Here is a 13,578-nt window from a genome sequence, read left to right as displayed (position 1 = left end):
ATACAAGTAACATGTTTAACTCATTTTTCTTGTTTATTAAATGTCTCTGAGGAACAGGCACTCAGCCTCGCTGAGCCTTAGTTCCCTGTCTATAAAATCAGCATTGGAAAACTCAGTGAGGTAATGCATGACCCCCTGCCAGAGTCTGGCACAGATTAAGCACCGTGGGAATGAGAGCCACAAAGAAGGGGAGACAGATAGGCAGGAGCATTCAAGATACCTCGAAACAAGCCGTGGGGATGGAAATTGCAGCAAAACTGCCCCCGTGATGATTTTCCAAGCCTCTGGTCAGCCCCTAACCCCTGAGAACTTCTTCAAAAGGAATAACATTACGAGTGATGGAAAAAGTTGGGAATGGTGGCTGAACCACGATGAACATATTTAATGTCACTCAACTGTGCATGAGAAGATTGTGGAAATGGCAAATGTTTTGTTACCTACATATTTACCACAAAGAAAAAAGGAATAATGTGGCAAGCATCACATGGAGGCCTCAGTCTGGTACTGACGGAGGTGACCACCTCATCCTGGTTTGCCTGGAACTGTCCCATTCTAAAACTGGAAGCCCTGCAGTCCAGGAAAGCCCTCAGTCCAGGGCGAACAGAGATAGCTGGTTATCCTAGTACCGAGTGTGGTTCTCACCTGCGCCAGAAGCCAGTCCACCAGCTTGTACCCAGGAAGCACCGACTTGTAGGTCTTCAGGTGGTAATCTCGGTCCCTGAAGAGAAGAAGCAGTGTACCATGAGTGGGAGAACGAGGTGGGAACGGTGCCAATGTCCCTGCCTGACATGTTCACGATTCAAGGACTCCCAGGCTCTCGGAACATGGCAGAGCGTGAAGGAGAGCACTAGGCGGGGAGTCAGTGGCCTGAGTCCTGCAGTTCCACACATCACCTGCAGTGTGACCTAAGGCAGGTCCCTTCCCAATCCAGGACTCTATTCCCACCTACGGAGTAGGGGGCAGGGGCAGATGGTTCTAAGGCCTAGAAACCCTCTCCTCTCTCTAGCCCAGGGGTTCTCAACCGGGGACAATTTGGCTCCCAGGAGGCGTGTGGCAATATCTGGAGAAACTTTCACTTGTCCCAACTTGGGGGAATCAATGTTACTGGCATCTGGAGGGTAGAGGCCAGGGATGCTGCTAAACACCCTACAATGCATAGGATGGTCCCTATCACAAAGAATCATCCAGACTAAAATGTCAATAGTGCTGAAGCTGAGAAACCCCATTTGATTCTAACAGAGTACAGGCAGTCCCTGGATTATGAACAAGCTCCGTTCCTAAGAATGTCTTTAAGTCGAATTTGTATGTAAGCCGGAACAGTTAGGTAAGATTTGTATCTAATGTCAATGGAATGTTTGTCTTAGTATATAGTGTACCTTTCTACGCATAAAAAACATTAAAGAACACTTCCAGATACACTAAAACATCTGTAACATAATACAGTAATAAGAGTGTTTTGATGTGAGTTGCAAAGTAGTGCTTGTTTGTTATTACACACCATTGTGAGCACCTCAGATTTTTAGTATCATAGGCTTTGTAACTACGCGTTGCACGTAAGTCGGACGTTCGTACCCAGGGGACCACCTATGGTGAGAAACACTCTCACTCTCTTTCCTCTTCCTTTTGTTTGTTATTGATGTTTCTGTGTTTAAAGGTAGCAAGCTGTCCTGGCATGGAAAGTCCTTTGGGGGCTGGTGGGGGGATCAGGATGGAGCAGAGAGCAGGGCCTGTGAGGCTCAGGGTTCTTTGCCGAGTAAACACTCTGATCTGCCATGGCATCTAAATCCCTGCTGAGCCTTGCATGGTGGGTTACGCTGACCTTGCAGCCAAATTGCAACAAGTTCTCAGCCTTTGGAACTGACAAAAATGAGTTTCTGTGGCCAGCCTGTGTCAAGGCTGATAAAGTCCAGCAGGGGATTTTCACAGGCATTCAGGAGTCAGGGGCTCAGCAGACCACAGGGCAGTAACTGGAGACTTGCTGCCCTCCCCTGCTGCTTTCTTCTCTGGGGGCTGATGGAGGGGCCTTCCCAGTGAGGGCCGGGGCCAGGCCTTCAGCAGGGCCCAACCACCTTCTCAGGCTTGCACAAGAGAATCCGCGGAGGAGTAGAGGAGGGAGCGGGCAGGTCTGGATGAAAGCAGTTCCCAGGCCTGACCTCCAAGCAGGTCAGCAAATGCCAGGAAAAGGCCCTTCCTCTCTCCTCCTCTGAGAGGTGATAAGAGCTATCAAGATACAAGGCAGAGAGGAATCTGCAGCTGGCATAAGAATCCAGTCACCCTCCCTGTCCTCTCACCCACAACTTTAAGAGTTGTGGTATAGAGAAGGACCAATTGGTGACATTTATAGAGCACTCAGTACATGCCAGGTGCCATTCAACGCACGTTCCATGAATTTAACCCTCATGACAACTCAAGAAGTATAAGCTATTCTTGTGTCCATTTCACAGCTGCAGAAATGGAGGCAAGAGAGGAGACTTACCATCCAACATTCATTCAACAAATATTTATTGACTGTACTTCTGCCCTAAAAGAGCCCTTGTGGCGCCATGGTTTAGCGTTCGGCTGCTAACTGAAAGGTTGGTGGTTCGAACCTACCAGCCACTCCTCAGGAGAACAATGTGGAAGTCTGCTTCCATAAATATTTCAGCCTTGGAAACTCTATGGGGCAGTTCTACTCTGTCCTATAGGGTCACGATGAGTTGGAATCCACTTGATGGCAACAGGTTATTCCACACTAGGAGTCCCTAGGTGGTGCAAATGGTTAACGTGCATGGCTGCTAACCGAAAGGTTGGAGGCTCAAGTCCATCCAGAGGCATCTTGGAAGAAAGGCCTGGTAATCTACTTCTGAAAAATCAGCCATTGAAAACTCTATGGAGCACAGTTCTACTCTGACACATATGGGGTTGCCATGAGTCAGAATCAACTTGAGAGTAACTGGGGTTGGGTTTTTTTTGTTGGTTTTGTTTACACTGTCCTAGCCCTGTGCTGTCCAATATGTGGCCATTTTTATTTAAACTCCAGACAATTATTATTAAGTCAAATTAAAAATCACATTCTGTGTGTGGCTAATTGCTTCCACGATCAACTGCCTCCTTTGCCGTTAAGACCAGAAGGACTGTATGGTGTCCGGTTACCAATACTGAATGTTTTGATCAAAGATTCTACAGAAGGATCCTGATCAAAGGGGGGAAAAATGTAGAACAGAATTTCAAATTCTCATGGTCTCCAGACTTTCTGGAACCATGGGGGCTAGATGAACTCCCAAAACTACTGCCCTGAGATAATCTTTCAACCTTAAACCAAAAATATCCCCTGAAGTCTTCTTAAAACCAAACAACAGTTCAGCTTAAATAGTAAAGAATATCTGCCTTGAGCATTGTGCTCTTTTAACATCTATCTATATGAGATCAAATTGACAACAGCAACTCAAAAGACTAAATAGGAAACTTAGGGGGCAGTGAGTTTATGTTAACAGGTGAGGAACAACCCAGGAAAGAAGGGTGAGAATGGTTGCACAACTCGAAGAATGTAATCAATGTCACTGAACTGTACGTGTAGAAATTGTTGAATTGGTGTATGCTCTGCTGTGTAGTCTCAACAACAACAAAAAATAAAATATAAATTAAAAATTCGCCTTCCTCAGTCTCAAGTGTTCAAAAGCTACATGTGATGAACGGCTGCCACACTGGACGGCACAGACAGAGCGTTTCCATCGGTAAGGAAAGTTCTACCAGACAGCACTGCTCTGGTGCTGTTCAAGGTGTTAGGGAACACAGCAATGAACGAATTCCCACCACCAGGGAGTTTACAACTCGGTAGGGGAGAAAGTACACAGATAAACCAATAAATACACAGAATGTCAAGTAGTGACAAGTTTCAAGAAGAAAACCAAAGTGAAGTAAGGAAGGATCGAGTACCAGGGTGGTGATACTTCATAAAGGTGGTCAGGAGAAACCCTTCTGATCTGGAGTATTTGAAGGAAGTAAGAAAATGAACATGCAGATATGCAGAGGAAGAATATTCCAAGGAGAGGGAACAGCAAGTGCAAAGGCCCTGAGGTGGATCCTATTATTATTCCATTCTACAGAGGAAAAAGCTGAATTCCAGACAAGTTAAGTTACTCTGCCCAAGGTCATGGCTGGTAACTAGCAGGCTGAACTTCAAACTCAGACTGTCTGGCTCTAGAACTGACAACCTTAACCACTCACTTAACTCTAATGACAAACCTAGAGGGCAGGTGTGATTACGGACCTCTTTGATGGATAAGGAGACTGAGGCTCGGAAAGCTCAAGTCACCAGCCCAAGGCCACAGAGCTGGGAAGAGGCTGAGATAAAACTGCAGCTTGGAGAGAGCAACTTACTTGATCACTGGGGTATACAGGCTGTGAAGACGGCAGTAGAGCCTCACACCCTGAAAGAGAAACAAAGAAGGGAGTCTGGGATCAGGCCACATCCCAGGGTCCTCCATCCGGCCAAAGGGTCCACATCCAGGCTGCTGGGAGAGATGGCTCCCAGGGTGGAGCACGGAGGTGGGGGGACCTGTCGGGGAGGAGAGCAGGCCTCCAGGGCACAGGCCTGCTCTGAGGCAACTGGGGGATGGATCTCAGTCAGGCCAGCTGGGTCAGGGTCATGGGAGTCGGGAGGTCCCTACCTTGGACATGATGTCCTCCAGCTCACTCCGGGCCTTGTAGGTGCCGTCATCATAGCGGAAGCGGTACATCACCTGCTCGTTCTTAAACTGGTGCTTGTCAGAGACTAGAGGGACCCAGGGGGCAGGTGAGGCCAGGCATGCCCCAAGGCCCTCCCCACCCACAGCCACCAGTGGCCACCCCCATCGTCATCATTCACTCAGCTAGGCTCTGTGCTGAGCATAGTGTCACCCGACATCCTACCTATGCTCCGGTGGGGCGGCTGCTACTGTTTCCCCATTATGTAGACAAAGACACCAGGTCTCCCCGCTCTATGCAGGGCCCTGCTAAGACCTGCAGCTTGGGGCTGGGGCATCTACAGGTGCCAGAAGTCCACAATGCCCCTGACCCCACTCACCGTGATGGATAATCCCATTCTCCAGCAAGGCCTGGCCCAAGTTGACCCCTTCTTCTGTCTTGCTGATCTCACCAATTTCCAGGAGCCAGGCAACAAACTCACTGCCAGGAACATAAGAGAGAACATAAGAGCTGAGAGGACATCCCCAGTCCTGGGACCACGAGCCAGCATGAAGGTGGCCTGGTCCCACCCACCCCTGGGAAGGACAGCTGGAACTTCCTGCAGGGAAGCAGGCTTGGGCCTCCACAGCCCTTGGTCATGCTCTGAGGACCAGGGATCCCAAACATTGAGGTCTCAGGTTTTTCCCCATGACCAAGGGCAGAAAGGTGGGTGTGCCCAGGCCCTCAGGCTCAGTGGATAGATGGAAGGAAAGGAGCAAGGAGAAAGGGCAGGCTGGCAGGCAGGTGGGCAGGTGAATGACTACACGGATGCCTGCTGGGTGGATGCGTGAGTTGGTGTGTGGGTGGGTGGACAGATGGATGGATGACTTGATAAATGAGTGAACAGATGGGAAAATGGATGGATGGGTGGGTGGAGGGGAGGATGCTAAGTAGATGGATAACTGGGTGGATGGGTGGGGAAATGGATGCTGGCTGGCTATACGGATGTGCGGGTAGATGGATGAATAGATGAGCAACAGACGAAATGAACATACAAGCAGGAAGGTTGGTTGTGGGGAGTCAGGAGGGCTGATAGTGACCAAATCATGTCATTCTCCAACTTAAAACTCTCCAGTGACCTTTCTCATTGAGCTCAGGAAAAAAATCCAAACTCCTGAGCACAGCTCACATGACGACAAGGCCCTGCAGAAGCTGGTCCCCCAGCCCTCGCTATTTCATCTCCTACGTCTCCCACTTATGGTGCTTTAGCCATGTCTGCCATCTTTCCCTTCTTCAAAAACGCCTGCCTCAGGGCCTTTGTGCTTGCCGCTCCCTCTGCCTGGAAATGCCCTTCCCCAGCTCTTCACGTGGCATTCCTTTTCATCCTTCAGGTCTCAGCTCCGGTGCCACCTCCTCTGAGAAGTCCTCCCTGACTACCTCTCAAAAGCAGCCCCCTACTCCCACACAGTCCGTCACATCCCTCTCTCTTATCTTCCTTTCAGCACTTATCACTGTCTGAAACTATCTTGTTTATGGGTTTATTTCCGTGTTTACCGGCCCCTCTACCCCAACCTGAATGTAATTTCCATGTGAGCAGGTATTTTTATCTGTCTTATCCTCAGCAATAGCTCCAGTAACAACAAGCTAAAAAACCAGTTGCTGTCACATTGACTCTGACTCGTGGTGACCCCACGTGTGTCAGAGTAGACCTGTGAGCCATAGGGTTTTCAGTGGCAGATTTTCCAAACTAGACCAACAGGCCTTGCTTCCAAGGCGCCGCTGGGTGGCCTTGAACTACCAACCTTTCAGTTAGCAGTGAATGCATTAACCATTTGCACCACCCAGGGACTGCACAGGGTCTAATTCCCATTAGGGCTCAATCATCAAATAACGAACGAAGGAATGAACCACCAAACAAGAAGGAATGTGCTGGGGTCAGCGAGGTCTTGGGGATGTAGAAGCGCTCACAGGGCAGAGGAAACCCAGCGGCTTTTGTGACTACAACATTACTGCCCCTATGGGACAGAGGTTCAGCCAGGCCTGCGCGTCCTGGCTGTCGGGGGCGCTTCTTGGTTGAGCGCAGAACTCAACCCACTCCGAGTCAGCAGGAAAAGGGAGAGCCCAGAACAGGACTGTTTCCGCTGAGGCAATCTGCGTTCAATAAAAGCAGGTGGCAGCTGGCCAGAGCACAGAGCCCTCCCGCTTATCGAAAGCAGCTGTCCCTCCTCCAATTACAGGGCCAGAGGGGGCAGGGCTATTTTTAGCTCCAAGTGTTTGGCAGAGCAAAGACCTGCCTCTTGTGTAGGTAGCGGTATGTGCTGAGGCATTCAGAGGGCCTCCGGTGGAGGCCAAGGGGGCTGCAGAAGAAATGGAACTGGACCCCTGGGTGGGCAAGAGATTGTTCTGGGTCCTTTCCACCCCCAGTTCCGTACTCAGAGTCCCAAACACCAGAGAGAGGGAAAAGGCTGCCAGCCGCTGAGGGAGGTGAGCAGATGCTGGGCGCCCACTCTTGGAAGCTGGAGACCCGGTGGGTATCCAGCTACCCACCAGCTGTCTGTCCAGAGCTGCCTCTGCCACTGACTGGTGGCCCTGTGGCCAGGGAGGGGGTACAGGAAGTGACCCATGCAGCTGCTGGGGCAGAAGACAGCCTGGAGGACAGCAACTATGGCCTGTGTTCCTGCCCTGAGCAAGGTCTCGTCACCTTTTTAGGGATCACGAAGGGTTCATAGCTTGCTGGGCAAATTTGGGCAAGTTATTCTCCCTCTCTGGGCCTCAACAGGATCCACCTGGCAAGTGGTTCACTCAGGGCCTTCTGGATTTAGCAGCTAAACATTTTAATCATATGAAATCTTATACTGCCAAGACTCCAGTATGCAAAACCAGACGAAGTTCATCTCCAACTTTCGTAAATGAGCAAAACAGGCCAGGTGGAGGCTGTGCAGAACCAGCCAGTGTCTCCATGCAGCTGCATGGGCAGATTGAAGACTCTAATCCAAGAGAACAAGATGCTTTTCAAGAGAAGCCGGAAATCCGGAATTTCCTGTGCAATCTCCCAGCTGTTAAATGCTGATATCTAATCCCTCGTTTTCTGAAAACATCATGTGGGCCAAGGAAAACACGTCTGCGAACAGCACTGGGTCAGTGGGAAGGGTGTTCAAGCTGGGGGAACAGCACACACAAAGGCCCTGAGTGAGGAAGAAGGTTGGGAAGCCAGGCATCCAGCAGTCGATGGGGGTTGGGGGGCAAGGCAGCAAGGTCCAGCGTTCCAGAAAGGCGTAACTTGGGGCAGTATGGAGGTGAGCTGGGGACTCAGGAGCTGGTCAGCCTAGCTCGGTGGTGAGTTAGAAGTAGAGGGAATGGGGGACTGACTGATGGTTAGGATGGGTCAGCTTGAATACCTCCGCCCTTCCTGCCTGCTCCCAGTGACAATTACGCAGTCAGCATTGACTGAGCCTACTAGGTGGCGAGCCCTGGGCCAGGCACAAGGAATACGTGGGTCAGTCTTTTCGTCCTCCAAGGAAAGCCCTGAGCTGTACCCAATGGACCACTTCCTACCCAGGACAAGTATCCCTTTTGCTGGCCTGTCCCCTCCATGGGCTGTGAGCACCATGAGGGCAGGGACTTGGAGTTTTCTGTTCATCCCTGTAACCCCACTGTTTGATGATGTTCCTGAAGATGTCTGCAGCAATGTCTGCAAATCATTATTGATCATCTCTTACATGCTAAGACCCTGCACTACCCTGGGGATACAGGTGGATGAGACAGCAAGGCCTCTTCCACCTTGGACATCAATAAATGAATGGAATGAGACCTAGCCACAACCAGGGACTCAAACATACCAACGATCATGAATATGGCACAGGACCAGGCAACACTTCGTTCTGTCCATGAGATGGAGCTGACTCAACAATCTAACATCTGTCAAGGGTGGAACCAAAGGCCTCCTCCCTCCAGGACACCCCCCCACCCCACCTTGTCCCCTAAGCTCATATAACTCCAACCCCGCCCTCATTCAGGGCCTGTTTGAGGAGTTCTATCTGTGTTCATCCTCTGCTTAGAATCTTCCAAAGGCTTCTCAGACACCCAGAATAAAATCCAAACCCCTTTCAAGGCCCTGCATAATGTGGTCCTGCTCACACCTGTGGCCTCATCTCCCCCACCCCTCCACCCCACTCACTCTGTTCCAGCCCCACTGGCCTCCTCGTGCTTCCTCGACTACTCAAAGCTCATGCTGACCTCAGGACTTTTGCACCTGCTGTTCCCTCTGCTGGAGCCCTGGTGGTTCCGTGGTCAAGCCTTAGGCTACAAACCAGAAGGTCAGCAGTTTGCATCCATCAGTCTCTCCTTGGAAACCCCATGAGGCAGTTCTACTCCGTCCTATAGGGTCACTATGAGTTAGAATCAACTTGACAGCAATGGGTTCCCTCTGCTGGGAATGCTGTTTCCCCAGATCATGGCCAGCTCCTGCTTTTCATTCAGATTGTGGTTTGAATGTCACTTCCCCTGAGAGCCTTTCCTGACCACCCTGGCTGAACAAGCACCTCCATTTCCTCTCCTCCTTATACGAATCTACTCATTTCCTTACGGCATCCATCAACTCTCTGAAATTACCTTCTTATTTGTCTATTTTCTGATTTCCCCACTGAACTGTTATCTCCATGACGGCAGGAACTGCACCTGTCCTGTTCACTGCTGGCATGTAGTAAGGACTTAATAAACACTGAACGAATGAATGAATCCATTTGTCTCCCTAACTAACCTGAGGCCCCTAGCGAGCAAAGGCACTGTTCCTCCCATGATGCCCCCACGAGAATATACAAATTTTATTCCTTTTCTCATGTGGTACATGTTAGCTTTGTCTCTGAGGAGGGCAGAGACAGGTCACTCCTTAAACCTAATACACTCTTCCATCATTCCTGCCGGACATGTCACATACATTAATTCGATGTATCCTCCAACAATCCTATAAGGCACATTTTATTATCTCTCTTTAATAGATCATTTACTGAGGCTCAGAGAGGTTAAGAAACTTTCCCAGAATCACACAGCTAAAAAGTAACTAGGATTTGAGTCCAAGTAGTCTGACTCGGGGCCCAGCCCTTGAAGGTTATAAAGATAAATCAGACACTTTCTGCATTCACGTGGCTCCCCATCTAGTAGCAGAAACGGATATGGAGAAAGTAACTATCAAGGAAAAATGAAATGTGCTGAAGAGAGAGAGATAAAAATAAACAAACTCAACAGAGTGCCGTGAGCGAGAACATGGGCTCTGTAGTCACCCCGTCCCGTGTTCAAATCCAGCTCTCCACGTCCTGGCTGTGTGGCCTTGTGCAGGTCCCTTCCCCTCTCTGTGCCTCAGTTTCCACACTCTTAAAATGGAAACAATGGCAGTGACCTGGGTCACACTGTTGTATGAGGATTAAAAGACGTGGCCAAATGCCAATGCCTGGAGGAGAGAAAGGGCTCAGTAAATATTTCTCTGCTACCGATCCCTCCTCCCGAGGGGACCAGGGACACATCCAGGAGAAGACTCTGCAGCTAGGCCCTGGCAGGAAGGAGGAGAGACATAAGTCCAGGTCTGGGTGCAGAGCAAAGCCCTGCAGGGAGCGTTACTTAGAACAGTCTCCAGCAGGGAGGCTGGTCCTTAAGACTCAGGTGGTTACAAAACGAGCTGCAATCCTGGCCCCGTTTCAAATGGGCAGTAAAAGTAATCTCTCCTAATCCTTCCTGAGGAGACAAGAAACTCCTCTGAAGCTCTAATCACAGGCCTGGTTGGTTATGCCATCCGGCTGGACTCCTCTTGCCCAGCGGCTTGGCAGCAGGCGAGGGGGCTGTCCAACCCCGGAGGCCCGGAAGCAAGCCCCTCTGGAGAGAAAAACCTCCTTTCCGCCTGAGATTAGGGATTAGCCAACAAAGGCCAGTGGGACTGCCCCTTCCTGACCCTCCAGCTTGCACGACTTTGGGGACCACTCTCCACAACCCCCAGGGAGCTTCAGAGCTGAGGTCACTGACCCTTGAGAGCAACAGGGTGGCCCAAGTCCAAAGGCAGCCGGCCATTCCTCTGAGGTCCAAGAACCCCAAAACCTCCTGCCTGCCACCCTTCCAACCACGGGCCTCAGCCCACCACCAATCAGCCCTCCCCCAACTTCACACTTGGTCTCCAACAGCCTGTCAACACCGATACTGGATGTCTGCCAGGCTTTTCAACCTGCACAGGTCCAAAACTGGGATCCTACTCTATCCCCCCAAAACCTGCCCCCTGCTGCCTCCCATCTTTCTCCACCTGCTTCCAGGCCACCACCCTGGCCCTGTGGGCCTCCCACCTCGCTAGCTGCTCCTGCTCAGAATCCTTTGCTGGTTCTCCCTTCAAAGGATGCTGGCCCCACGGCCCAGTCCCTGCCTCTCCCCTCTCTCCTCGCTCCCTGCAGATTATGTTCAGTTTCGTGACTTTAAAGACCATCTAAATGCTGACGTCTCCAACACTTATGTCTCCAACCTAGGCTTTTCACCACAAACCAAGGTTTTTATCTGACCAACAACTTAACACCGGAATTATTTCTAACACAACACATCCCAAACGGAACCCCTGAGCTCCACCCCCGCCCCTCAAACCTGTGCCTCCCACCGTCTTCTTCCCCTTCTCAGGAGGTGGCAGCTCCATCCTGCCAGTGGCTCACAGTCCGTACACAGCTCCCTCTCTTTTCACCCCATCAGCAAATGCTGTCACTGCCACTTTCACCATTATCCAGTATCCGACCACTTCTCTCCACCGCCCCTGTCACCACCCTGGTCTAAGCCACTATCATCTCTCACCTGGCCTATGGCAGGTGATGTCAGCCCGCTTTTATTCTAAGCCCCCTGAAAGGCTTTTTGGGAGTGTTGTTGCTAGCTGCTGTTGAGTCATTTCCCCTATGTATGTGGAACAGAACTGCTCCATAGGGTTTTCAAGGCTGTAAGCTTTCGGATGCAGGTTGTCAGGCCTGTCTCCCAAGGCGCTTCTTGGTGAGCTCGAACCACCAATCTTTCGTCTAGTAGTTGAGCGCTTAACCATTTGCACTACCCAGGGACTCCTTTTTAGAAATGGGTGAGGTATAAATAATAAATTCTAAATAAAGTCGTTGCTTCACAGGCAAACCTGTCTTTGGGAGGCTGGGAGCCCTCGGCATTCATCCCGCCTCTCCAGGCATCTACCACCACGTCTGACACATAACAGCACCTCAAAATGGCCTGAAAATTTTATGTGGGTTCCATATATTTCTTCTGCCTCTCTGCACCTAGCCAAATTCTAGGCCCACAGGAGAATTTTAAAAAGGAAGGGAGGGAAAGGGAAAGAATAAGGGCAGTGAGAAAAAGGAGTTGGGGAGAGAGCAGAGAAGAAAAAGAAAAGAGGCAGGTGGGGAAGGAGAAGGGGGGGAGAGATTATCAGGGAGAGAGATACACCTAGACTTGGCCCCCAACCCCTGGGCTGGACAGACCCCCCCAGGTGGCCCTCTGGTGGTAACATCCACAGGACATTTGTTCGATGTAACCCCTGCATGTTTGGAGTGGGCTGACAGCATCAACTTCTTGAATGGGAAACCCCTGAGTTACAGACGAGAAGCCTGAGACCCGGAGAGAGGAGGAGATACCCCGAGTTCTCTCCCTCGGTCTCTGGCAGGGCCAGGACTGGAAGTCAGGGCTTCCGACCACTTCTGGCCTCCTCCCCCCGGTGAATGAGACTCCAGATGGGCGTTTCAGATGCAGATCGCCACGCCTCTGCTCTGACCATGTGGTCCTTGGTTATAATGGGGATGCGGAGGATGTTTGAGGCTGTTTCCTAGAAAAAGCTGGAGGCCCTAAGTACTGAAAAGGATATGGGACCTTCCCCTCCCCCTCACATGTAACTCTAAATGAAAGCAACCGCTCACCATATAGTAACTTTAAGGAAGTGCTACAAAGCTCAGATTCTTCCCTTGATAAGGACTGGATGTTTTTATTTTAAACAGCAAATTCTTTCAAAAACATTTCTGGGCTGCCCTACTTCGTTACTATCCTTAGTACCATAGTGGGGTGCCAATGGGGTCTTCCTGCACTGGAAAACTCCCCGGGAAACAGCAGTCGGGGTGTGGGGAACCACACCAGGGTGTCAGCTGACCACAGGGGAGAGGGGGCCAGCTCAGCTTCAAACTCAGTCAGGGCCTTAAAGGGAGGTGCTTTGGGATGTCTCCAAAGGGGCTTACATAGTAACAATGAGGTCAGCCACAGTGAAGACCCACCTCTGCTCTTCTTGCCCTTCCAGTGCCTTGTAACCAGCTCCCTGCATTAAATACCCCTCTGTTTAAAATATCTATAGTGGCTTCTCTTTTTCTGAGGACTACCCAGACTGCTACAGCAACATTCTTCAATCCATGATTAGTGGTTGTGAAATCAATTTCATGGGTCTTGCCCGGCATTATTTTTTAAATGAATGAAGAAATGACTAGGAAAGGATAGGACAGGATTGAATAGAACAGAGTACAAGTTCTCGGAGTGCATTAAACATAATAAGCTTTGTGAAATTTTTTCTTCAGTCATATAGTATATGCATGTGTGTGCCAGATAAGGTAACACTTACATTCTGCTATGGGTTATAATCAAAATAGTTGGAAAGACCCTGACATGCAGACCCGACCTTCTTGACCTCTGAAGGCTGCTCCACAAGGATTGGGGCCCTTTAGTGGTTCTGCCCAGGAATGCTCCTGTGGGGAGGGGCATGGCTGGGAGGAGCCCCACCTCCAGCAGAGACCCCAGGGAACCACCCAAGGCCAGGGTGGGCCACTCACTTGCCGAAGAAGCACTTGGGGACAGTGCTCAGCTTTCTCCGGCGGTCCTTGATCAGGTTCACCTTCTTGCTCATCATCATGTGGTAAAGCTTCTCCCCCTTCTCCGAAATCATGACGTAGGCATCCCGCTCCA

General features: G+C 50.5%; 1 protein-coding gene across 1 annotated transcript in view; it reads right to left on the bottom strand.

Annotated features, from left to right (window-relative positions):
* The window catches only part of PREX1 (phosphatidylinositol-3,4,5-trisphosphate dependent Rac exchange factor 1), a 138,880-nt gene that overhangs the window by 51,667 nt on the left and 73,635 nt on the right, over positions 1 to 13,578 (bottom strand). Inside the window, exons 9-13 of the mRNA XM_023741468.1 lie at positions 13,446 to 13,573; positions 5,045 to 5,145; positions 4,650 to 4,753; positions 4,360 to 4,409; positions 643 to 718 (exon numbers count right to left, since the gene is read on the bottom strand). Coding sequence (XP_023597236.1) covers positions 643 to 718; positions 4,360 to 4,409; positions 4,650 to 4,753; positions 5,045 to 5,145; positions 13,446 to 13,573 — 459 coding nt within the window. The remainder of the gene's footprint in view (positions 1 to 642; positions 719 to 4,359; positions 4,410 to 4,649; positions 4,754 to 5,044; positions 5,146 to 13,445; positions 13,574 to 13,578) is intronic.

This window comes from Trichechus manatus, unplaced genomic scaffold, assembly GCF_000243295.1.
Source record: "Trichechus manatus latirostris isolate Lorelei unplaced genomic scaffold, TriManLat1.0 scaffold00008, whole genome shotgun sequence".
Taxonomy (NCBI): domain Eukaryota; kingdom Metazoa; phylum Chordata; class Mammalia; order Sirenia; family Trichechidae; genus Trichechus; species Trichechus manatus.
Note: the sequence above shows the minus strand (reverse complement) of the source record. Positions and strands in the feature narration are given on the sequence as shown.